General features: G+C 39.9%; 1 protein-coding gene across 1 annotated transcript; it reads left to right on the top strand.

Annotated features, from left to right (window-relative positions):
• Nucleotides 1-8,194: 8,194 nt before the first annotated feature.
• ABCG1 (ATP-binding cassette, sub-family G (WHITE), member 1) lies at nucleotides 8,195-26,356 on the top strand. The gene is made up of 14 exons (XM_009874273.1): nucleotides 8,195-8,225; nucleotides 11,620-11,737; nucleotides 12,451-12,583; nucleotides 13,977-14,027; nucleotides 16,116-16,261; nucleotides 16,950-17,073; nucleotides 18,185-18,299; nucleotides 19,009-19,154; nucleotides 19,330-19,431; nucleotides 21,655-21,823; nucleotides 22,549-22,649; nucleotides 23,127-23,285; nucleotides 24,232-24,350; nucleotides 25,664-26,356. The coding sequence occupies exons 1-14, from the start codon at nucleotides 8,195-8,197 to the stop codon at nucleotides 25,890-25,892; spliced, it is 1,743 nt and encodes a 580-aa protein (XP_009872575.1). The 3' UTR covers nucleotides 25,893-26,356.
• The last annotated feature ends 592 nt before the right edge of the window (nucleotides 26,357-26,948 follow it).

Genomic DNA, 26,948 nt, shown 5'->3' with positions numbered 1-26,948 from the left:
GAAAAACTGCTTTTTTGGTTTTGTCAAATTACAAATTTCGTTTTTGACAAATTACATTTGTGTCAAATGTAATATTTGGAGTTATTAAAGCTGTCCTGTGAACCGTGATTTTTTTAAAAGGCAAAACACTGTGTCAGTTTTTAAATTGCAGTGACTGAAAGCATTTTTCAAAATCCAAGAAGTGTGGCTCCTCGTGTCTGTGAGGGCTTGGTACAAATGTAGTCTTGTGACTGTGTAAATAATCACAGAAGTCTGTGTTTCAAATGACAACTCTTTTCTAATCGTCTGGAATAAAGTTATGGGTTTTTTCCTATGCAGTTTGCAAGACAGTTTTAATAACATATCAGTTTAACGTAATTTGTGATAAAGGTATATGAGAAAGCATTAAGTTTTTATTTACACACCAAACTCTTGAAATTAGATATTGCCATGAGGCCCAGCATGGACAAAGGAGGGCTGCATAACTTCAGCTGCTTCTGCTGTAACTCTGGAAAGCCTCAGCACAGGAGGAGGAGAGAGCCAAAGTTTTAATTCTGCTTTCTCCCTTCTTGCTTTCTTGCTCTGTGCATATGTCTAAGTGGGGAGAAGGCTGGGGAAGGAATGGAGAGAACAAGAGTAAAAAAAGCAGCAACTCTCAATATTGACCCGGAGACCCAAAGCAGTCTTTTCTGAGGGAGGAAGGGTTTCTGTCTCCTCTGTTGCAGTGACCCAGCTGGATCTGCACTTCGAAACGAAGGCAGATGGAGCAGTTCAGTTAATAACAGCTGCTGGGCTATTTTGGAATATATCCTACTTGGAGATTTTTTTTTTCAAAGGGGAGGGGATGTTGGGAAGGATTCTGCTTTTATGTTTGTAAGACTGTGAATAATACTGTTTGTACTTTGAGGTATAAAGGTTGTGCAGTTATGAAAAATTGATTTCTGCCTGATTGGCATACATAAACAGCTTTCATCTCTAAATGTATGTATCAGGCTCGTGACTTTAGTTTGTCATTCGAGGGAATGTGTCAGCCTTTTATTTCAAATTGTATCGGCTCTTCTTTTGTGAGGAAAGACCTTTCTTGCGTGCCTAAGTAACAGAAACAAAGGCAATTTAAAAAAGGCAGCAAAAAGCAATTATCAAACAAGGATTAAACTATGGATATTGCATTGAAACAACATTTCCTCTAGATTCAGAAGAAAGATGAAGTGGTGCATCATTCATACATGGTTTTTTTTTTTCCGCTTTCATGTTTCTTAAGGGTTGAAGATAAATTAGGGTAGCTATTTTTTGTGCAGGCAAAGTACAAGCTATGCCCCAGATCTCAAAATGCTTCAACACATAAATACTGCTTCTGAAGCCATCAGGTCTTGCTGCAAGTACAGATTTATTTGCATTCATGTTTGAAGGTTACTTTCGTTCATTGACCCATTTAATTGTCATTCTCTATCCTCAGTTGCAGGCATATGGCTTCATGTGTGTGTGTATGAAAGAGGAACATCTTTAACTTTCTCAGGCAGAAACGTTTAGCAGAGAAACCAACAAGAACCAAATCTTGTTGTGGACATACCAAATTAAAATTAATAAGCAGAACCCATATGTAATCATAATCATCCTGTAAACCTCACTAGAAGGCTGTAGGGCTGGATGAAGGGAGCTATACAGAAAAGGTGAATGCAAGGAAAGGCTCAGAGCAGCTGTTTCAGTCAGACTAGTATCAACCAATATGAGATACTTCTTTAACAAGAAGGATGTCTAGTAGTTACCTGGGCCTGTTATTGGCTCAGTTTGCCTGGCTGAGTTACTTATGTACTTCAGCTCTGCCTTGTCATAGCTGTAAGAAGTGTAGACATAAAGGGAGCTGGCACAAAACCCATTCGTCTCACCACACGGTGGGGAGGTGTACTCGATAGTTACTTGGTGGCATGGGGTCTGTGTATGTGAAACTCAACTCAGCTAGTTTGTAGAGAAGCATTCCCTGGCCAGGAGACGTGGCACAGCCAGTCAAAGTGAGTGAGCTTGTATAGTCTACTAAACTTTCAAACTCAAAATTAGGGGGTTGCAGAGCTTGCAGTCTAACAGACTGTCAGATCTAATTAATTATTCTGCACAGAAGCAGTACTGAGATACTAAAATGATGCGATGAGCAGCCTGCATAATAGAGAAAGAGTGTGGTGCGCACAACTCGTATTTCGAAGTTTCAAAAGAGTGAAATCTTTAGTTAGTTGGGGCTTTTTTGTTTGACTGCAGAGTGTGGACTGTCAGATCCAATGTCTTGCATAAGTTTAATATCTAGTCCAGGCACCTGAGAGAACAGGGAAGTTAAAGAGACTTTTCAGATTCTTTGTAATCTACAGTTTGGTTTAAGATTTTCCGTCTGCTTGAATGCAGTTTCTCATCTGGATTGCTGTCTTCTCATCAACACATTCTCTTTTATTATTCAACATGGCCTACAGTAACTAGGGATTTCATGTCACAAATATTATCTCGTGGGCTCATGATCTCTCTTTGGGCTCCAATTTACTGTATGCTTTACTGCATTGCCAATGAAAGAAGTTAGCTGATAGGTTTAGCACAAAGAAAACGTACTGGTAGAAGTATAAGATCTTAGACACCCATATAGAACTCAAAAACTGTCTTAAAGTTTGTCCTCAAATGTTTAGATTTTGATTACCTCCTCATCTTCCAAAGCACATTTCGATGTTTCAGGCTTTGAGATGCTCTGGTTAAGTTTGAACCAAGTGCTACCAATGCAGTGCCGTGTTTTTGAGGCAGTAAATAGCTTGAAGCAGAAATTTGTAGTTTTGAACTGTCCCCTGTTATCAGGGTGCAAAGTAAGTGCTAAATACTAATGACACAGAAAAAACCACATCATTTGATACATTTGTAAATCCTGAACATGGGCAGGATGCTCTTCTTGCTAGATACATAGGAGGCATATGAGCACATGAAGCCAGTCCAACTTGATCTTGAGTGTGCGATTTATGTGCTTCATTACTGCAGTCGTGCAAGCCATGATCAAAACGACATTTAAAAAACACAGAAAATGTCTTGATATCCATATAATATCTGACTGACACTGAAGTGAGCCATGATTCTGTTGGCAAAGGTTGAGATTTGTCAGAGGTTTGGTGGTTTGGTGTCTAGTCTAAGCTAATTGTCCTGAACTCTCACTATGGTTAAGAGAAGGATGCACTTCCAGAGGGTTATTTATCCCTTCCCAGATTAGGAATGCAAAATAGGTAGACTGAATTAGCTCTTTAGTATACCTGTTTCTCCCTATTAGTAATTTATGGGTCCTAAACAGTGAATTTAGGTTAAGTGTCAAGCTTCTGGATGTATAAAATTAGGTAGATTGAATGCTACAAGGCTCGCTGTGAGCATGGACTAAGCTCTCCATCTGAGTTATGGATAATCCATCCTGTGATCACTAAGTGGGATATCGGCCGTGGATCAAGAGCAATATGTTTAAGAAGACCTGGTTGTAGGCTATATAAAGAAAAATGTAGTTTAGTCCACCACAAAGAAAGAGCTTTGCTGCCCAGGGGGATTTCTTTTTTCTCTTTTTTTCTTTGCAAAGAATGAAAGGCTTACTGTATTTTTAGGTTGAGAGGAATGGATTCCTCATTTCTGAATTGGAAAAGACTTCGAGGCAAAGGAATTTGATTTGGTTACTTCAAGCACTCACTTAGCTTTTCTGCCCTCTCTGTCCTGATGTTTTGGTGCCTGGTGTGCTCTTTTATAGACATTTACATAACGAAGGTCATTTCTCTGAGGCAAGGTACAAGAATGCATTACAATTGTAAATTCCCTTAATTGTCCTAAAGCAGGGCTCAGAGCTTAGACAATGGAAAATCCTATTGTTCTACTTTCCTGAGAGAGGTGTGATTAGAATAGAAATACATGGATATGTGGATTCTAAAGCTAAACTGGAAAAATTATTCATAAAAAGGTTTATTCACTCGTGATACACAGATAATGATGGAAGCCATGAACCAATGAGCTGTGAGTTTACATATAGGTTTTGTTTTATAGACTGTTAACTTAAATGTGTTTACTATTTCTAGTGTGACTTTGCACTCCAGGCTTTATGGAGGTACAGTTCATGTCAATATAAAATCAGCAAATCTCCTATTATTAAAACATATTTTTTCATTCTGTCAGGAAAGCGATTTCTGTCCCCCACATTTTCTGGAAGTTAAAAGATGCCTCTTTTTCTTCCCAAGTATTGGTACCTGTAATTTACTTTGCTTAAGCCTGTTTGAACTCTTTGGGAGCTTGAGAAAGAAATGTCCATTTAAATAATCCCCATCAACATTTGTTGTGTTGTTTGTGGTTTTTTTTTAATTCAAACTATTTAAATAATTATTAACTGATATTGATAATATCTCTCATTTGAGAATTTACAAACCCTTACTTAAACATTAACAAACTCTGTCCATACACCCAAGAGGAAAGCGTTCTGCACTCTTGTGGTGAGTGGGAAACATGGTGCCCTAGTTGGTTAATAGAAGAATTAGAAGTATATGGAAAACACCTCCCTGACAATATGCTAACTTACGGAAACACCCTGGCTAAATTTGATTTAGCTGAAGAGCCCCAGGTATCTTCATCTTACCATTGGGAAGTGATTTAATTTTTATTTTATACAACAAGCAAGCAAAACAAGCAATCCAGTTTGGAAGGGAATGGCCCAGCATGAATTGTGCATAAGGGATAATTTTGTTCAGCTCTAAATCCTGCTTGTGTTTCAGAATGCAAAAGAAAAGGTATCTCAAGAGAAGGATTCCTGGGTGACACCAACGTGGAAGGTCCCCAGCTGCTGAACAGGCTGCCCCAAGTCCCCACCCTGCCGGCGAGCTGTGCCGTCATGTCTTGGCAGTGACAATCCTGCAGCCCCCGCAGCTGTAAACAAACCCTCTTCGTTCCTAATTATCAGGAATGGTTTCCCAGTGGACTGGCTTGCTGTCCTCACTGGTCATGTAGGTGCACTTGAAAACCAGCTCAAGGAAAGTGGTGGGAAGGTGTCCTGGGCAGAGAACGCAGAAGGACGCTTCAGTAACCACATCGTCTTCTCTTGCTGTAAGCTGCTTCTGAAGCAGTGCCACTCTGAGTAGCCCACACCCACCAACCAGGCCACAACCTTGCAATAGCTACTAGTCACTGGGCACGTTTCCTGGCGTATGTACAGTTATCATGTTTAAATGCACAAAGTGGATGGCTGTGTGGCCGCTGAGTTGTAAAAGGGAACTGTAAACCATCAGGAACTTATTTACATGTGCAATTATGTTATTTACGTGCAAAGAAGAGGAGCCTGCACCTGTTCTCACATGTAAATAGACTGTGTGGTCCTGACTGAGAGCTCTGAAAGTAGCACAATAAATGCAAGTAGCACCATTTACAAGGTATTTATTGTCACTGCCCGCAGTGCCCTGGAGCACCACCCATGTGGACTTGCTTCTGGGGAGTAGGAAGGTGCTGGTTCAGTGCAGGGGGCACATGAGAAGACCAAGAGACTCCATGGGATGATGAGATGGGGGTCTTTCTCCAGGTACTTCACGTAAATCTCTGCGCTGCCACTTCTTGCTTAGCCGTGCCCTGCGGGGTTAAAGTTCTGTTAGGTGAAGCAGATTGGCCATTGTCTCTATCGGTGAACATGAAGATGTTTTGCTATGGCAGTAGCTTTTTCTCAGGAGTGGAAACAAGGGCTGGGATGCAGAAAGTGAGTAATAGATTAAGAAGGATCAGACGAGGATTTTTTGCTGATGTATTTACATCTAGGTGTATGGAAAAGACTTTTTGCTGATGTAAGAATGATAAATATGTTTCCTAGGTAATATTTTATTATATCTCAGAATGTTTCTAGTGTAAAACTGGCCTTGGGCTGTTATCTCTATGTGTTTCTCGTCTTGTGCTTCTCTGTAGAGTTCCTACCAGCATTCCCCAGCTGTTTAGTTTTCCGATATAAATCTAAAGAGTCTACAAATGAAAAGTCTGCTAGATACCATGAGGATGTTTTCCATGTCCAGATGGACTAGCTCTCTCGTCACTAACTTTCTCTTTAATGTGATGTGACCAGGGTAGCTTGTTTTTCCTTTACTTGTGTTGTTGCACAGTAGGTAATGTGGGAAATGGTCTTTAGCTGTAGAGGTGTTGGTATGATGGATCTAGCGGCAAAATCATGGACTTGCTAGGAACGTTTGTCCTCCCCACTCCTGCCTGAAGGGGAAGGATGTAGAACTTGATTCCACTCCCCTTATTGGAGTTTTTTTTTTGAGAATCCTCTTGACTTCAGCATAGTTTTTTTTGGATTGAAACATGAGGAAATGAATGAGGGTTAAGCCCATAAATTTTAGAATAGGAAAATGCAGTAGAGTTTCTTTAATGGAACATGGTCAGTACACAGTGCCAAGAAATTGCTGTGGTTTCTCTTCTTGGTTTAACATGACTTTGACTGATGGTACTGTAAAAGAACAACTTTATGTACCGAAATTTAAATTGCTATTTAAAAAGAATGTTGCTTGTTGAAGATATTAAAGTAAGGCAGGTTTAGTAATATCGTACTTGCAAGAGCTGTTCTGTATTACCAGCTGTATGTTTCTGAGCAAGAATACATCACATTCCATCTAAAAATGTACCACAAGAAGACATAGAAATATGATCCTTGTATAATTGGGGGTTTTTAATGAAGAAATGGTGCACTTCTACCTGGCAGCAGGTACCTGTCTTTGGTTTTGACGCTGCTTATTTTGTGGCTCAGTTTTCAGTCATTTCTGGTTTTGCCAAATTTGAACTGTTTGTGTTGAAATTGCCTATGTTACCTATTAGCTGTAGTGAAATTTCTGAGAAACCTTTGAGCAATTTCAGGGCAGTGGTACTTGCAGGGTACCAACAGCTATTTCCTAGTTTCAGAAGAGCTTGCGGTGAAAGAGAAGCAATTCAGATGCGTTGGAAAAGGCAAATCCTGCTTTAATTGCAGCAAGCGGGGAAATCCTGCTATGCTCACCTGGGACCCGAGACAGGCTCTTGGTGCCTATTGATGCTTGCAGAATTAGGCTACAACACCTAGAAACTTCTAGGAGTCCATGTGACATTTCTCTGAGTAACAAATGAGTATATTACTGGCAATGAAATGCAGATGAATGAAGCAGCTTAGACGAAAACCGAGAGAAGTTATTTACCTGAGGAGATTCACTGTAAGAGTAGGAGTGAGTTTTGGTTATGTTTTTTTTGGTGCTGATTCAGACAGGTTCTGAAGCGTGCGCTCCTACCCTACATGTGAGAGGGGGAGCTTGCTTCTTTCCAGTTTAATCATAATATCAGGGAGAGTGGTAAAACCAACTCTCTCCAGAAATCCTTGCAAAATCGATGAGGAAGCAGATAAAACCATCAATGTGCTTCTCCCTTCCTGAATCTGTTAGCAAAAAATTTTGGTGATTCGAACAAGAGCTCCCTCAGCATCTTTCTCAGAGACAAGAGGTCACCTTCTATCAGTTCATTAAACAAGGGGCTGCTGTGAGCTTTGTGCTGCAACCAGGCAGTAAGGGAAATCCGCCTCTTGAATGGGGGTCTGTTCAGGCCAGTCATGTGTTCCTGGCTGCAAATCTGGTCTATTATCATGGTGCTTTTTTGGAGTTTACTTTCCATGGGAAATCCTAACGTGGGAAAATGAAACACATTTCGCTTCTGAGGAGAAGTGGTTCAGCTCCGGAATATAATGGAAGCTGAAACTAAGACCTGAAAACATTGCATTACTTGGATTTTTTTTGTTTCAGTTTTGATTTCTTATTTTTTTGTAATCTATTTTTAGTAGGTGGGACTGAGAAAGTTATGTAGTGCTTGTGCTGCTTGAGGATGGTGTATTAATGTCCTGCTGATAAATTCTTATTTTAAGTAGTCCTTAAAAACTGATATTTGTATTCCCATGGGCATCAACCCCCAAATATCTTTTAAAGGTAAGGTCGCAGTGGCTCCAGGAGGGAGCATTGGAAAGTTAAAGGGATCCACTGGAAATCAAAATGGTTTTAAGAGAAATGATGGAAAGTCACGATGCTAAACTTGGTCTTGATGTAAGTCTAGTCCAAAAGAAGACAGCTACTATGGTCCTCAAACTGCATGGCCCGTAATACGCACCCTTCTTTGAGTGAGTTCACTTGGAGGTTCAGCATTGCATTGAGCTCTGGGGTACCAAAACTCCTTGCTGCACAGATCAAGAATGGGTGGCCTAAGGAAAATAGATCGACCAGGTAAACTGAGATTGAAGGTGGTCAGAAATTCCTAATATATGGCAGATGGATATGAAACAGTCCCTGTGCCGTAAGAATACAATCCCCTGCAAATGCATAATCTGTTTCTCGTGAAAGACATGTGGCCCAATATAGAAGTTGTAGGTCAACTGATTCAGTTAAAGATTAGCCTCAATATTCTGAAAGAGAAGACTGTAGTTACTTATGGACTTTAATTCCTTATAAAGGATTATACTGGGCAGCACACTACTGCTACAGTGTCCAATCTTTGTGTGGGCTTGCTAAATTAACCTTTGTAATAGAAAGGCTTCTTATGTGCTTCCAGTCAAAAGAAGAGATGGTTTTAAGTTTGCAGTGACTTAAAATGCCAGTGATTGGAATCCTGATCTAAAATTCATAGTTTTTTCTACTTGTTCTTAAATCATGTTTCTCTACTGTTTTGCAAATGAGTTGCAGAGATGTGTCCCACTCTGATTTAACATTATGTGCAGTATATTTAAAATAGAAATCTCCATCAGAGGGGCAGAGACAAGTGCAGGTAATGAGGGGGAAAATACTGCAATTAAGGGTAAACTGATTATCATTTGTGAAATTATGTCTGGAAAAGTGGTTTTAATGGATGTAATGTTAAATCTCACAGTCATATATAGTGAGAGGAAAGGCTTCGGTTTTAGGTTAATGGTATGTTTTCAGACAATGTCCGTGTATTTTAGGTTCTACCTCACAGGGTTTTCATGGCAATACACATTCTTTATGCTCACCAATAAATTTCTGCAGTATTTACTGTCCTGATCTCGAAACTCATGATGAGCTGACTATTGTGAAACTCTGAAAAGAACCCTTTACCCTGGAAACGTGGGTTAGAACAAACCCGTACAACAGAAACTGAAGTAATGAAGTTGCCGTGTGATGTTCTGTGATGTTGAACTGCTTTGTGGGATGGACAGAGAGTAGAGAGAGACACCAATGAGTACTTTACAAGTACACTACATGTGGGACCCAGTGGAAGATATCTTATCCCAGTGGAAGTTAAAGACAGGCCAGCTTGCCCAGCTTCGGACCAGTGGGAGAAAAGAGTTCCCAGCTGTGTATAACTTGTGTGTGTGGTTGGTTTGTGTGTAATGCAAATAATTGGTGGTAAAGTCTAATGTCTCAGTCCTTCACAAATTTCATAGGCTTCTGAGGTAACTGGTTCTCATTAAACTTAAGAGGTAGTACAAAGGAGTTTGTCTCTATAGATCCAATTTACTAAATATTTTTATGTTTGAAAGGTCTAATCTCTTCCTTGCACTTTCCCTTCAAATGCTGATTTTGAAGGGTGATCATCAGCATGAGCTTGTTGACCTTGTCTGGGTGCCATGAGTTTCTCTCGTTGAAGGAACTGTTCCTTTTGATTGATTTGTCTTTGCTTTTGTTCTTACGACTTGTGCCATAAACAGGCACAGTGAATTTACTGCTCTTTTCATACCCGTGACAACTTGTAGCTTCCAAACAAGTTGTTTCGTTAAGGTCCAGAACAAAGATTTTAGAATAAAATATTACTGGCTTGTTTAAAAAAACAGACACTCAATAAATCTCTTATTTTGACACATTTGGTCAATGACATTTTCTAGGACATTTGCCATAAAAATGGTAGGATCAAATATTTCTAGAGAGTTTTTGTGGCTACTGTTTTCCTCCTGGGCTGAGGAATGTACAGAGAAGAGTATTTGCTGTGGATTTAGGAGACCCCATGGCAGCATGACATTAATGGTTTCAGCACAAAAGTTTGCTCTTTGAGCTATTGAAATTGCTTGAACTGAGACTAGAGAAAGGAAGACAATTCCGAGAGAATGCTGAGTGGGGATGGAAGAAAGGAAGAAAGCATGGAGTTAGGAAGAAAGAGAAATCAGAAGAAAATAATTCACAATTCATTTGCTAGGGTGTTGCAGACAACGTGATTTTCTTTTAGAGCATTTCAATGTTCCGGTTACAACATATGCTAGTGGTAATCATGGGACTGGGATAGTTCACATGTGGAATATAAATAATATAAATGCTGCCTGCATATGCACCAGTATGGCAAAATGCATTGCCAAATCCCAACCCTGAATGTAGATGAATATTCCATCTTTCTGTTTTGGTTTTAATTTAATCGCAGAAAGATTTTCAACATACGAGTTTTGTGACCCCTTGCTTAATAACATTTTTTAACTATTAAAAGTTCTAACTAAAACCACTGGTAGTTAAAATAAAGTAAGGAAGCAAAAAATTAAAAGTGAAAGAGATCCTGAAAAAAAGAGATCCTGAAAAGTTTAAATTTCAGTCAGGACTCTCTCCACCCTTTCCATCCAGTCCTTACACCTTAAAATGGGAATCATGCAGGACGAGATGGAAGCAATTAAGTGCAAATCTGGAATTGTCATTGGAGTCCAGTTTGCTTACACTTGCAATAACTTGAAGTTTGGGGTTTAAATTAGTTTGGGGTTTAAACTAAAGTTTGTTGACAAAGGTAATTTACTCAGGAATAAGGTGAGATATTCGAAGTTGGTGGTGTGGTTATTCTAGAACAGCTCTGCATGAGGACATAATTACTGTGGCATGATCTTCTGAAGTGAATTAATCTAAATGAGAAAAAAAAAACACTCCAAAACAACAAAAACAACCCAACCTTCATGTTCTTAATCTGGAATAAGTATTTCCCTAGGAAATATTTTTACGGCGTTATTGTGGGGAGTCTCCTTGTCTAGACAAACCTTTAGTGTTCTTATCATAAGAGAGAATTAAATGGGTTTGTCTTTTCCTGTATGTCTCCTTTTGCTTAGTTTCTTGTCGTACCTCTTTTAGAGGGGAATGAGGGAAGGAATAGGGTTTTGCCTTTGAGCTCATGGCTGTTACTCTATAAGAAGTTGTTGTTTTGGTGAGGGGACAGAATTTTGACATTGAAGCTGCAGTGATTGGAGGGCAGTCTGCTCCAAAGCTGTGGAATTACATCAGCTGTGAAATCTTGGGTAATTTAAGGATGCCAAGCATCCGAGTATGCCAAGTATCCCAGTATGCCAAGCATCCTAGATGCCAAGTATCCTAAAGATGCCAGCATCCTAGTGAAACACTCTGAGAAGACACTTAGAAAATGGTGGCAAGGCTTCTTAGCCCTGTTTGAAAATTTTCCTAGAGTGAACCAAGAGTGTGTGATCCTGTAATCCCACCATACTGCTTGTGTAGCGGGAGGAGGTTGCTCCTCCCACTCAGAAATTGGCTTTTGTTTGGTTTTGCAGCATGCTGATCTCAGCATCAGTTTCCCAGCAGGTAACTGCTAATGCCTCTTTGTCATCACTGTTTAGTGAAAATGAGCCTTCATTGCTCCCTAGACGTCATTGCATGGGGTTCAGTGAACTCTGCTTTCTTCCTTCAGGTTATAAGACCCTTTTGAAAGGAATTTCAGGGAAGTTCAGCAGTGGAGAACTTGTTGCGATTATGGGTCCTTCAGGCGCTGGGAAGTCAACGCTCATGAACATTCTGGCAGGATACAGGTCAGTAACAATGAAAATCCCAAGCAAGGTGGTCTCCTTGGAGACAACAGCCGAAGAAATATTACCACAGTGTTTGCAGACAACAGGTATTTCACAGCTTTTGAAATAGGTTCTTATTGCTTAGATTTTCTCTGTTTGTCTTGATCTGGTCACTTTGGACTTAACTTGTTAACAAATCCGATCCAAAAATAGGAAGCAATTTAAACTCCAAAGCACCAAACAAAATTCTATCTGTGTAACAAATCTGAGTCAGTGTCTTATGTTTATGATATTTTTAAAGTCACATTTTACAAACACTTGAAAAGATGACCCTTTTTAGTTGTCAATTTCGTAACGTTGGTATCTTCTTGACCAAACTTCAATACATGAAGTAGCTGTGTTTCATCTTCCTGAATCCCCTGCTGTATGCCTCTGTCACTTGGGCGTAAGGAGCAGGACAGAGAAACCTAAAAAAAAAAGGCTTCATATTTTTTCAGACTTTCATATAAGACAGCACACATTTTGTACTTACTTTGAGGAAAATTTTTCGGCAACATTTCATAAAGCCTCTTATGAAAGAGAGCTTAATAATGAAGTAATTTCTATCCACTGTATCAATTTTATTTCAATAAATAAAGTGGGCAGTAATTACCTAAGACTTGCAGATACTGAGGCCTGTGACAGCACCAGTGAAGGCAAGATTCATCTCTGGTTATTTTCTTGGTTTATTTCAGAGAGACAGGAATGAAAGGAGAAATTCTGATCAATGGACAGCCTCGTGACCTGCGTTCTTTTCGCAAAGTCTCCTGCTACATCATGCAAGATGACATGCTCCTTCCCCATCTGACTGTCCAGGAAGCTATGATGGTGAGCTTTGTTTCTTGCTCTAATTTACTTGGGTGGGAGAACATGGAAAAATCTCCGTGTATTGTGCACATGTTCTTACTCCTTGTAGTGCCACGAGCTGTTATGTCAATGGAAGTGCTTGAGCTTTGATGATGCCTTCAAATCCATTTCAGGCTCATCCTTCTAGGGGTTGCCTGAGCTTCTTTAGCTTTGTTGTTTCCAGTTTGTGACCAGCATTATGATTTGGAGAAAGTTGAAAGGTTCTGCTCCTTAGAGCTCCTGGAGAATGGAATCTAAAATTTTGTACAGAATGAGCCTTTGTAGGAAGCGTCTTTTTTCTTGGATGATAAATGAACCTTTCTTTCTCACCATCTTCCATTTCTGAGTACAAAGTGCTATTTTGACTTGAGCATGGTGTCTCTGCTACTTCTGCTATTTTGTGCCTTGTCTTTAATAAAGACATTGTATAAAATCTCTTCTAATTCCTCACAGGAAAACAACAGGAACAGAATAATCCCAAGACATATAGGCAAAGTAAATTTTTCTTACTGGTTTTCGTAGCATCAAGAAGTTTACTACTTGCCAGCTTCACTAATCAGTCTAGAAGTGCCTGTTGCTCCATTTTTGAAATGAGCTGTTTTTTTCTCAGAGGTTGTTATCAAAATAAGGCTAAAGTTGTTCATACTCTATGCCAGCATTGATTCACAAATTTTAAGGCCAGAAGAAATGACTGTAGTTTTTATGTTGTTAATTTTCTGCAAAGGCTCTTCTCTGTGAGAGAGTTTTTCTTCTCTTTTGTTTACTTGAATATTGTAGTCAGAAACCATAGCACCACTTTTTTAGGATCAGGCCCAGATGATAGTTGCTGTCTAAATTAATCAATCAAGGCTCTGACAAAAATAATTACCTAACAGTTTAATTGTTTCTAATAAGGGTTAATCATAATGTTTTGTGGAGCTGCCTCTTAGGACAGCAGATGACATCTTTCACAAGATTGTTTATTTCTGTACTCATTTGTTCACATGCTGGAAAATGTCAGAGTTTAGTTATCCTTTTGATATGGATGAAGCCCAAATAAACTAATTCTAGCATTTCCTGGGGAGATAGTGGCTATGCAAAAAACACGACTCGCTCACCTTCAAGCCATTTCACTTGCAGAATGGCCTTTCTTTCTTATATACTTTTTGTCAGATGCTTGAGTGATTGCTTAAGCCAGACTATACTCCATTACCTGCTGTTCAGGCATATGTGATCCTTGTGATTTGAACATTATGGTTCAACTTAAACTTTCCTGACTGGATTGAAAGAATTTATTTAAGTGGTACACTGGGATGTTGTGCCTGAGACATCTACTGTAAGTGGTTGCTGTGCTTCAGACTAGTTCAAAAACAAATTCCATTGTATTGCATTCCAGGTATCTGCTCATCTGAAACTTCAAGAGAAAGATGAAGGCAGGAGAGAAATGGTATGTATACTGTCCATCAAACTGAGAATTTTGGGGGATGCCAAAGAGGTCTATGAAGTGGGCTTTGTAAACTAGACATTTTTATCTAACATTGAATTGCACTGGACTTGTAGTGATAGAATAAATCATAATATCATTATGAAGGAATGTTTACTACACTTACCGTGAAAGTTGCTTTCAGTATGAGACTGAGTGGATAATTGTAAAAGATCTGCTGAAATAAATTCATGGGGTTTGTAGGATTCCTTTTAATGTGCCTTAGCACATTAGATTCTCTTACATGTATCTGAGGGCTCAGACATCTCATAAATCAGTCATGTCTGGCAATGGTGATGGTAGGCCTTAATTCTTCCAAGGACTGACGGAAAACTCAGCAGTTCTTGTAACTGCTGCACAGTTTTCTGTACTCGGGTTTGAAAGCTTTGGATATTTATGGCTGTGCTGGTGGGCATATTGTTGCAGTGGACAGTTGCAATGAAGATAAATAGTAATGCATTTTGAAGCTCTGTTGGGTAACTGAGGTTTGGACAATTAGGAAACCAGGCTAAAACATGCACGAGTCTTTTCTAAAACACTGGGAATGAGTTGCACCATTTGCTCTTTTACATTTGCTGCAATGTTCTGCTTTTGCCTGTGGCTGACATATGACTTTCCTGAGTGGGAGAGAAATCCTTGTGTGTTTTTGCCCATGGAGGCCTAAAATCCAGCTGGACCTGCACTGGGAAGCGTGCTCCTCTCACCCATCTGATTGCCACAATCCCTCCCCATCATTTATTCTGACATAGGGCTGTCTTTTTAAAGAAAATACCTTGGAAGTGTGTGACCGGATGAAACGGCTTCTGACTTGTCAGTTTGTGCACGAAGCAGCTTTCTCAACTGGTGGTTATACTTTAAAGGGCTGGAAATGTGCCCTTTCTACACATTTATTCTGCACTTAGAATGGCTGGAGTTTTTGTGTTCCTAAGGACACTCAGAGCTTGAGTGGGGTTACCAGAGCATGCTGAAGCCTAGAAGAGGAGCAGTTCCGTGCTGCACAGTGTCTTCCAAAGCCACGTGTGCCCAGGGAGGATAATGTCTGGGGCTAATCATAAACAAAAAAATCACAGCGCTGGTGAAAGCAGATGTGGTTCAGGTTGTTCATAGAGCTGTGAGAAGTGAAAACAGTAGCTTACAAAGTGTTTGGAGGTGATTTTGGCTGGCGTTGAGCTATGCTTCAGTCCAACGTAAGACAGCACCGGCAAGGACTGTATGATCTCTCATACACTGCCTCCTCAACGAGGAAGCCTCTGTTACGTGTGAGTTGTGCTGAAGGCTTGTGAACTCATGTGATAGCATGGCCCCATGGCTAATGGTGAGATTTACCTTCCAAGAAAGCTGTCTGCTGCTTCCGTCTTGATTGGAAATACGGATGTTTCTCTGGAGAAGACTTCTATTGGTGTACCACCTCAGTTGTCCCACAAATGAAGAGGGAGTTACTGCTGGTATAGGAAGCTGTCAGTGTTTTTCTGTACTTCTATAAAATTCAAGTTTTGGTTGTTCCATGATTTTTCAGTGTTCTTCATAAACAGAAAGAAAGGTGAGATTTCCGTTTTGATCCATTTTGTGCTCCCAGAGATGAGTACTGAGGAGCCCCTTCATGGCCAAACGAGGAAATCATGCAGGTGACTGGAAGAAGCTCTACAGAAACCACAGATTTTTCTTATACAGTTCTCCAATCTATTGTAAATAGAGCCTAGAAGTTCTACTGAAAGAAGCTTCTTGGTTTCACTGCTTCAAAGGTCTTTTGATATTCGTGTTATATCCAAGGGGTGCTATAGAAGAACTGATCTCAACTCCATTTTCACAGGCAAGGCTTCCTTACTGAGACAGGTCAAGTAGGATAAGCAAGGAAAAACTGTGTTAAAATAGTAAATGATAGACTGTTAAGCCCCACTGAATCTAATAAATGCCACATTCGATGGAAAAAGGCTTCTGTGTACGGATGTTGAAAGAAAATTATGAACTAGTTTATATTTCTCATGAAAATAGGTAAAGAGGCTTTTCTGTTGTGCTAATAAGTTTAAATGACATGTTGATTTTTGACTCTAGGTAAAGGAAATATTGACAGCTCTCGGTTTGCTGACATGTGCCAATACAAGGACTGGGAGTCTTTCTGGAGGCCAGAGGAAGCGTCTTGCCATTGCTCTGGAACTAGTGAACAACCCTCCTGTCATGTTTTTTGATGAACCAACTAGGTACTTCAAGTCAAAAAAAGTAGAGATAGACAAATACTGCTTTCTGTAGTAGGACAGTGCTGCAGAAAGGTTATTCACCTCTAAGTCATTGGAAAATGTTAAATTTTGTGTTGCCCGCAAGTACTGACTAAGGCCACAGAAGTAATTTGATTTGGGTACTTGATGCCTTGGGTCACTTCTGTAACCAGCAGCCCATGGAACTATAAATAGTTATTAAGGGAGACACAAACAGCAAGGAAGAAAGAGAGGAAAATATTTTCAGGTTGTGGCATGATTTTTCTTTTTCAAGCAAAGATAGCTTGAATATAAGCATTTTAAACTGTGACTTTTGATAATGAACGTAGCATATTTAGAATTGAATTCTGTGATCAGTCTAGGAGTAGGCTGGGGAACTATGAATATGTATCTGTTCATCAGAGTTGGGAGCATTTAAATCTGTGGTCCTAAAATGTAGAAGTCCCTTAAGGCGGCTTTGAGAATACTGTTTTTCATTCCCAGGCATGCTTCCAACTTAATTAAAAGACCGATGGAGAAATACAAGCGTAAGGTTGGCATATGATAAAATTAAACTGCTACAGAGAAAATTTATAAAAGGATAATTGTGAGAGACCAAAGTAGCAAATACATGTGCTAGTTTTGAGGGGTGCCTATTGACCTGTGGTTAACAAACTTCTTTCTTTTCATTCAGCGGCTTGGATAGTGCGTCATGTTTTCAGGTTGTCTCTCTGATGAAGGCTTTAGCCCAGGGTGGCAGGTCCATCATCTGCACGATTCACCAGCCCAGTGCTAAACTGTTCGAGTTGTTTGATCAGGTATATTCTCAAACTCTTTCTCTTTATGTGTGGTTTAGGTAAATTAGGTTTAGGTAAGTTAGGTGGTTTAGGTAAGTTACACTTTGAAGGCTACACTCTTTAAGTAAAAAAATGAGTAATTCTAGTCTGCGGTTCCAAATCAAGTAAATTAAATAAATAAGGGGAAATTAAATATTTTCCTTATGTTTTTTTTTCATCTTTTCTGCCCATCTCCGTTATTTACATGTAATATTTTTAAAGAATCTGGCTGATATGTTTGTGAAATCATGATTATCGCACTTGCGGTTTTCACATCTTCACTCACTACTGCTCCTGGGCACAGGGCTGTCAGTAAAGTAAATTAGACTAATTTAAAAGCAAGACAGGCTTAGTGCCAATGTCTGCATGTTGCTAGTACACATTCTAATCCCAGCTACATAAATGTAAATGCAGAAGAGTTTATTCATGTGAAATAATAATAATAGAAATGAAGTCAGATAAAGATCTTTTCTCCAACCTAACAAGATGTGGACCATGCTTGTTTGTTAGATTTCAATTTACTTAAATCTTGTTAGGAGATTTAAAATAGACCTATGAGAGCTAAGAGAAAGCCTACTACACCACAGGTGAACAATCTCTTGCAGACTGCCAGTCTGGCAAGGAGGAATATTTAAAGTCAATAGTGTGGCTAAAATTAAGAATAATCAAGCTACTTTTCCTTGCTGTGCTGTTCCACCTCTCCTTCCATTCCTGCATTCACTAGCTTCGTTTCCCAGCCCAAAGTATCCACAATGTGTGGAAATTAGATAGCTCAGCTCAACAGTTTCTTGCCTATTTTCAGCATGTGTCTAAGGCTGGAATTAGTTTGTTTCTGTGTTAAGGTATTTAAATACCTGGAGGGAATGTTTGCAGAATTCAAACCTTAGGCATTTAATTTTCCATTAGTTGTAATTCCATGCAAAGGTAGTTCCAAGTGGTGACATATCTTCCCAAGGTGTTCTTCCCACAGGTACAAGAAGAGGTCATTGGGTTCATGGACTGCTGTCATACAGAGAGCAGGTTCGAATATTTTGATACTATTTCACAATTTTCTTTTCCTTTTCATTTTCTTTTTCTCTTCTTTGTTTTCCAGCTCTATGTTCTAAGTCAAGGCCAATGCATTTACCGTGGAAAGGTATTAAATCTAGTCCCTTATTTGAGAGATTTGGGGTTGAATTGTCCAACCTACCACAATCCAGCAGATTTTGGTAAGTACAACTTGAATAGTTTGTTTGGTTTATTCTGTATTTGACTAGCAGCTTTAGGTTAATGGAGACTGTGGTGTGTTTTATACTTTTGTACATACGTGCAGACATGCATACATATATATGTGTCTGTGTACATACGTGTATCCAAATTGAAAAAAATATTCAGACTTTTCTAAGTAATTTGAATGCCATCTAGTGGTAAAATTTAGTGAGTATTTCTCTCTGGTGGAAGTCCAGGTCCAGGAAACGAAAGATAAAACATACTCTTTAGTGTTTCATAGTAATTAATCTTAGTGTCATTTCAAAGTGTCTCCAGTATTCTGGTTTTTAATCTTGAACCATACCACTGTGGTTTTGTACAGCTAATAGCATTGTGGGTTTTTTTCGTTATTATTTCTTCATTCTGAAGAAGCACTAAACCCCACAAAAATAGATTTTTGTTATTTTTTATTAACAGAGCTATCTCACATTCACTGCCTTGCCTCTGAAATGGTTCGTTTGTATTGGAGGATAAAGAGAACTCTCTGAAGTTATAGAAAGATATATTTAAATTGTGTGGGCATACATATGGATTTACATGTGGCATTTCAGAGCCCCTTCTAGACAAAACTCTGGTTCCTGTCAATGCCACAAAATCAAGGGGATCTAATAATGAGACTTGTAACTACTCAGTAGTGTAAACCAGTAACGTGCCTTCTGGTTTTTGTAGTTATGGAAGTGGCATCTGGTGAATATGGGGACCAGAACAGCAGGCTGGTAAGAGCAGTACGGGAGAGGATATGTGACACGGACTACAAGAGAGATGTTGGAGAGAATGAGTTGAATCCCTTCCTCTGGCACCGGCCTTCTGAAGAGGTATTTTTTGTATAATGGGCATGGCTTGGGGCTGGAGAGGGAGGAAGATAATTTGAATCCTTCTCAGTGAAGAAGGTTTCTGGGCACATTCAGCTGATTAGAGTAGGGTTTTGTGAATGAAAACTAAGCAAGATACTGCAAAGAAAGAAGTTTATTCTTTTCTGTGTTTCCGCAGGATTCCTCCTCCACAGAAGGCTGCCACAGCTTCTCTGCCAGCTGCTTAACCCAGTTCTGTATCCTCTTCAAAAGAACTTTTCTCACCATCATGAGGGATTCGGTAAGACTGCCTTTATAATAACTTTTGTAGCCAAAAGGTCTATTCAGGCAGTTGTGAGGGAGTGCAATACGCCTGGAAGCTTCTGTCCAATAGCCCATGCATGAAGATCATCACAGAATTTCAAAGGAAAGAGGCTGATCATTCAGTCTTGATATTGACTTGTACTGTCTTTATTGTGAATTTCGTCAGAAGAACTGAGAAGCATCTGGCCTAAAAACCTAAAGCTTAAATCCTGCGCTCACAGATCCCTTATACAGTTATTTATCCTACTGAAAAGTGAGTGAGAAATTGTACTGGTGTGTCACAAAATTAGTTTTCTCAGAACATTCAGTGTGGCAGAGGTAATAATTTCAAAGTGATGTAAGATTAGAATTTAAAGTATTTGTTTTTGAAACAGGAAATTGGTAAATAAAAATTTTGCTTCTCTGAAAGGGAATATTTCTGTGTTCATGCATTTAATGTCAAGATGATGTAAACATCATAATGCAACTCTTCATTCCCAAAGAAAAAAACACAGTCGTTCACCTTTTTTTCTTAAAAATACAGGGCTGCCTTCAAAATCCCAAACCCTGCAGTTTTTAGGTGTGTTCACTAAATGTTTTAGGTTCCTAGGTTGCATTAAGAAAATGCAATGGAACTTTTTTTACTCAAAAAAGTTTTTCTTGTCTCTTAAGTAGCTGAGTTGTTGGTGAATTTAAAAAGTAGGACTATTTACATTATCTGATTCATGCTTTGAAATGTCTTCTAAATAGGATTGTCCCTTCATCAACAGCCGTGAGTTAAAGAGATGAGCTTCTTCATGTAGACCTTACACACACACTCGTCCAAGGAACTCACTCATGTACACTGTAATTGCTATTGGTTGGCCAAGTGCTTTTCCCTGTGGCAAATTTGCAGTTTGAGTCTGCTGCTTTTTCTGCATGTTGGAAGGTTTTCAGTGCTTTACATGAGTAGGGGGAAAGACAGTATATACATTCATATATACCAATGTATTAATTTGACACACCCATCCTTAGAAAAAAGGGGAAAGCCAGACAATGTATCTATTCTGGTCAGCACATGGTGGATTCCGATGAGGTAGTTTGGAAACCAAAAGCAGATGAGCCATGTTTCTCAGCATGAGTAAATTACCCATGTGACAGGGTGAACTGCGCTTTGCTGAGCTCCTGATGCTGCAGCTGCTTCTGCCTTGCACCCAGGCAGGTATCTCTTTAGGACACAACCGTTTCCAGTGTAGAACTACAGGCCTAGAAGAAATACACTGGACTGTTGTGTCCAGCCCTCTGCTGTCAGATAACCACAGCATTCCTTCCCTTTCAGAAAGGGAAACTGCTGAATGGCATAGTAAAAGCAATGAGCTGTTTTCCCGTCAGCTTTGGTTGGGAAGATACAGCAGAACCATGCAAAGATTCTGGTAGTTAGGAAGCATCTTCTAGTTTCCAGACCACACATGTTATGCCTGTTTGTTCTATTGCTGGCACGTTTCTTTGCCATAATATGTTCTTCTCCCTTGCTGTTTTACATTATAGTCCCTTTGTCATTCAAGGATTAATTAAGTTGTTCGCACATGTGGTCTAGTACACAATTTGGTCAAAAAAAATTTAATATATGTTCATGAGGGAGGGCTTTTGTAATCCAAAGCATATATATGGCTTCAGATTCTCTGTGTTGCTCAACTAGCTGATCAGAATGTTTCTGGTACACTCGGGGAGCGTATCTCAGGTGCAGAAGTACTTGCCATGGATCACATGGTCCTCTCTTTATCTCCATCAAGGGGAAACTGTAATTTATTTTCTGATATATAGATTGAAGAACAGTGTTGGTTTTAAGATTTTTTTTCTTGCTCAACTGTAAAGGCTTGCAGTTGATCCAAATTTTAATATTTCTTTTGTTCTGTAATGTTCTTCAGTGTGAGGATGGTGAGGCCCTAGCACAGGATGCCCAGAGAAGCTGTGGATGCCCCTGCCCATGGCAGGGGGATTGGAACTAGATGGTCTTCAAGGTCCTTTCCAACCCAAAGCATTCTGTGATTCTGTGATTCTAGGATTACAATTTTCCCTAGCTGAAGCTCAACGTTCCAGAAGGGAGTGAACATTTCTGTACAAGTTCTCCTGGACATAAGAACTCCTTTTCTGCAGTCTGTATATCTGATTTCAGTCATATTGCCATTGATTTTAAGGTCAGAGTTTCTGATCAGAAATACTGATCTTTCCTTCCTTGTAGGTCCTGACACACTTGCGTATCACCTCACACATTGGCATTGGGCTGCTCATCGGCTTGCTCTACTTAGGCATTGGCAATGAAGCTAAGAAAGTCCTCAGCAACTCCGGCTTCCTCTTTTTTTCCATGTTGTTTCTTATGTTTGCTGCGCTCATGCCTACTGTCCTTACATGTGAGTACCAGTCATCCCGTTACATCAATGGACAGGGAGATTGCAGTAAGCTGGGAGGGTGTCGTAATGTATCTGTTTCTTGTAAAATAACGGTTAAGTCTCCACATAAGGCTTGTGCTTTTACTTCTAAGACAGATATGGGGAATAATCTTGTACTCACTAAAGTTCTTTGTGGAGGCAGAGATAGGCTTGTCCATTGACACCTCTCCCCTGTTAAGTGATGTTTCTCAACTCGGACAGTTCACTGTTACAGCCCTGGACTGGAATTTCCCCTTGTGCCCATGCATCTCAACCATGTCATGAGCTTGTGGTTGGTCTTAGGGAGGATATAATAATTTCTCTAGAACTTCGAAGTATTGACTCCTGCACAAGATCAGTGTATTCGGGTGGTGTCAGAAGCAAACTCCTGTGGTGTGGACTGTTCCATACTTCCTCTGGGAACACTGTTACTTTGGATTCTCTGTTGGAGGAAAAGGTATAGACATCACTTTTAATTCCAAAAGCCTCTTTTAAGGGAGATTCGGATCATCTGAGTGGACTGAGCAGTGAGCATCTGTCAGGGCTGACCTCTTGGAAACTATTGCTGGCCTGTCAAAGGCCTCAGAGTTCCAGGCCCACTATGGCACTGCAGCACTACAGGATTAGACATGGATAAACTATGATATTCCATGCAACAATATTATTGCACACTGACAACCTAACTTACTAAATTGTGTTCTCTGTAGTTCCTCTTGAGATGGGAGTGTTTCTTAGAGAGCATCTGAACTACTGGTACAGCCTGAAAGCCTACTATCTCGCCAAAACTATGGCTGATGTTCCTTTTCAGGTATATGCTTCATTTTTCAATAAAACAAGAATCCTTTAAATTCATGGCAAGTCTTCTTACCAAGAAGATTTGTACTGGTATTTTATCCATCAGAATAGTGGAGAAACTGGCCATATGTGTATGCTGAAGCTTCAGGTCCAAATCAGAAGCACCCCAAGAGTAAGCAGCAGGACATCACAAAGGCTAAGACCTGACCCAATATTTTTTTAATAAGCTGGTGACCATGTTTGGTTTTTTGCAGAAGGGGAATTGAAAAGGGCTAACAGTAAGTGGGATCTGTTTTCTAATGCCTAAGTAGTAAGATAGGTATCACAGTTTGTGGCAGGTGTATTTATTCTCTTCAGCCATGCCTGTCATGTAATGGAAAGGCTGAGAGCTGTGGGTTAATTAGGACTCCCCATGTTTTTATGTTATTCAGAGTAGCAGTGAATGTTTGGCTTTAATGGACTAACTCCAAGTGTATCTATCTCTTTGCAGATCATGTTTCCTGTGGCTTACTGCAGCATTGTGTACTGGATGACTTCACAGCCATCTGATGCGCTTCGATTTGTCCTCTTTGCAGCCCTGGGAACCATGACATCCCTGGTGGCTCAGTCACTGGGTCTTCTCATAGGTGCAGCCTCTACATCCCTCCAGGTACTGATGGTGTTTTGTGGTCTCACAGGAACCTAGCACTGTCTTATAACACTGACTGCTTACTGTGACTGCTGCTGTGTCGCCAAGACATCTGTTAAAAGAGGCAAAAAGTTTTCTTGATCTGATGTAGCTACTTGATGCTTCCCACTAGCATCAACTCACATGCATGCGCTGGATGTGAGGCTCTGAGGATCCTTCCCCATCTCAATGGGCCTGTGCCTGTTACCTGCTTCAGAGTATTTTCACTTGCTATTTATCCCAGACAACAGATCCTAGAAATGGCACAAATGATGCATTTCTGTGCATCTACAAAGTGGAGGTAGGCCATGAGGAGATGGTTCTTCCATACTCATACAAAAAGGTTGCAGGAAGCAAGGTGGAAGAAGTCTTGCTCAGAAGCTAAACTTCTTCAGAGGGAAGGAGAAAAGCAGCTGTTGGTGTGACTGTCAAACTGGAGACTGACCACGTAATGAGTGAGGAAAGATAATATTTAGAAGGAGAGGTCTCATACCCAGAGAAGCAAGGGAATCACAGTGCCCATCTTGCTCTGTAAACCTCTTGGCAGGTTCAAGTCCCAGCATAGCAGAATTGTCAACTAGTGGAAGCATTTAGGAAGAGGAAAGGGACCCCTTTTCCTCCACTAACAGCACCTAACCTCCCCCTCACAAGAAATCTTCTAAAACAGTAATTTCCTCAGATTTGGAACTGTGATCATTTGGAGGAGTAGCATTGTAAGAAGGACTTGAATGGCATTGCTCCCCAACTGCCTAAGGAGTACGCGTACACTGACTATTTTGGCACATAGTAGAGGATTCAGCATAAAAGTCTACTCTTCTAGCAGCTGGTTTCCTCACTGGAGGTCAGGACATCAGATGAAAGAGCAAGTTAATTTTCATTTTTTTCTCTGGCTGTCTGACAAGAGACTGTCTATTCCTTCTTTTCACAGGTGGCCACTTTTGTGGGCCCAGTTACTGCTATCCCAGTGCTTCTGTTCTCTGGGTTTTTTGTCAGCTTTGATACCATCCCAACATACCTCCAGTGGATGTCCTACATTTCCTATGTCAGGTACTTCTAGGGAGGCCATGAACCTCTGGAAACGTTGTTTGGTTGGTTGGTTATTTTGGGTGCCAAAGAGGCTATGTTCACAGTCTTTTAGAGTGTAAATGTACATATGATGTCCACAACATTATCTCACTGCATTCTATGCTGTATATTATGTGAAATAAATAGGAACATTCAGTACAGATTGTTGGCCACAAGCCCATGTCAGTCCCCTTGAATTCAGTGGAATTGCATGGCATGCAAATCCTCCTGGATTTCGCAATAGTGAATTTCTGTAATAATAGGGGCAATATGCCCAACTGACAAACTGATGTCAGCATCTCATTTTGGAAGAAAATACTGTATAAATCACTGCCATATCCTAGACAGGCTTTTTTGATACAGGCCCGTTTTTAAGTTTTGTAGTAGCACAGCCACAAGAGGCAAGGGATTTCTGTAATCTCTAATCTAAACTGGTGTTTCAAGAACTGTGGACATCTTACATCCTATCTGTGTCTGTCACTCTTGCTGTCTGAGATAGCTGTCTTAAGATGGGATGATTGCCATCAGGAAACCTCTGGAGGCTAACATAGAGTGATAGTTTAGACCAGACATTTAAATGTTTATAGCTAGAATAAGGTGAAGTAAATTTTCACATCCCCTTCTTCCCCAGCCTGCCCAAGATGCACTGTTACTGAGAAGACCCATGCTAAAACATCCTCTCATTTGGCAAGTGAGGTCTTATGCAGAGACCTATCAAAGATTAAGAGACTTCACCCCCTAAATTAGTAGCTAGAATTCCAGATGAGGCCTTAAGCTGTTGTCTAGCCCTTGTGGGATCTCCTGAAAACAGAGGGAGCTGTCATACGCATGGGATCCATGATGGTGGAAACTGCCGCACATTGAAGGAAAAAGAAGAGATATTCTAGATTGCTGATTTTAGTATATTTCTGACTTCAAAGCATAATTGTATCCCCATTGCTTTTTTTAAAAAAAAATTAACTAATGATGTCACTCTTTACAGAGGAATTTCTTAGTATGATCTGAAATTAGTCTGCTTTCTATTTTAACACTTTTCTTTGGAGAAATTGTGCTATACACTAACTGGAAGCAGTTAAAGGCAAAAGTTCTGTCCTTGTTCAGTCTTCTGGAAAATGCCAGTCATATGTCATTGGCTTGATTGTAACAGGGATAGAACTTGCGCCAAGACACGTATCAGAACGATATTGAACCCGTTGGAGTTTCAGCTGAGCTCTCGTAGGGATTGTATTGCTGATGGAATACTTCTCAGCAGGTTATTGGAGCTTTTCCTTGTAATCCATCCTTCTTCTTTCCAGATATGGGTTCGAAGGAGTTATTCTCTCCATCTATGGACTGGATCGAGAAGATCTGCACTGCGACAAGGATGACACTTGCCATTTTCAAAAGTCAGAGGCCATTCTGAGAGAGCTGGATGTAGAAAATGCCAAACTTTACCTGGACTTCATTGTTCTTGGAATTTTCTTCTTCTCTCTGCGCCTAATTGCCTATTTTGTTCTCAGATACAAAATCCGAGCAGAGAGGTAAAGGAAAAACAGCTGAAACGATGCAGTAGGGAGATCTTTAGACATGCAATAGAGGGCACTTGACATTGTCTCCCTGTGGCAAGGCCGGTCTCCAGTGCCCAGCTAGATGCTGTTACGACCTAGCCCATAGAGAACCACAATGGGATAGTGGACATATAGTGTTAAGCCAATCAGTCCAGCTGGGTTGGGTTGTGTCTTCATTACACTTTCTAGCTTTAACTAGGAAGAAGAAATAGAAGGGAATTTTACACCACAGAATATCAATACCGAGGCATTGTAACCGTAATAAAAAAAACAAACAAACCTGGCTGCAGGAACTTTCCTTATAAAAAACAATTTCATGATAGTCACTAGGGTATTAGTCCTGGTAGCCAGAATAGTATAGAATCATCTATAGTTGACCAGGTAATGAGATGCAAAATGAGGAATGCAAAGAAAATAGGATTCTCTCATCTTTTTAAATTCCGAGTTTCATCTTTGCAGTTTTCTATGTATTATTTTGCAATTATTTTCCACAAAATTACCCCTTCTGGCCAAAAGTCTGTAAATGTATTACTTAATAAGGTAAAGATATCTTTTTAATACAGATACTTTTTTAAAAACAAACCTAAAGTGATTCAAGTCATTATTTTTGTTTCTGTCTAAATTTAGAATTCTGGTGCTTTACTTGTCGAGCTGGTCTCATATCTGAAAACTGTAATTATAGGAGGAAAAGGCAGATTCTGAGTCTGCACTAAACCTGTGGTCCATGATTGGAAGCATCAATAGGTAGCACAGGCAGTCAAACATGTTCAAGCTGTCACTGAGTGATTGAAAAAACATTCTTTTACAGCGTCTTCTAAATCCTCAATATTTGGGATATTTAAAATACTAACTCTGCTCATTATCTGTTTGATCTACCTCCTGTGAATGAAAAAAATCAAAGCACTCCAAGGCTTGTTTTTATTTAAATTGAGAAAGGAGAATCTATCCCTAAAGCTTGAATGATTGTTAAAGCCTAATGGAGCGCAAGAGCTCTCCGCAGCTCAAAACTTAAAGCATTGTGTTAAAGACACTG

This window comes from Apaloderma vittatum, unplaced genomic scaffold (assembly GCF_000703405.1).
Source record: "Apaloderma vittatum isolate BGI_N311 unplaced genomic scaffold, ASM70340v1 scaffold7198, whole genome shotgun sequence".
NCBI classification, from domain to species: domain Eukaryota; kingdom Metazoa; phylum Chordata; class Aves; order Trogoniformes; family Trogonidae; genus Apaloderma; species Apaloderma vittatum.
Note: the sequence above shows the minus strand (reverse complement) of the source record. Positions and strands in the feature narration are given on the sequence as shown.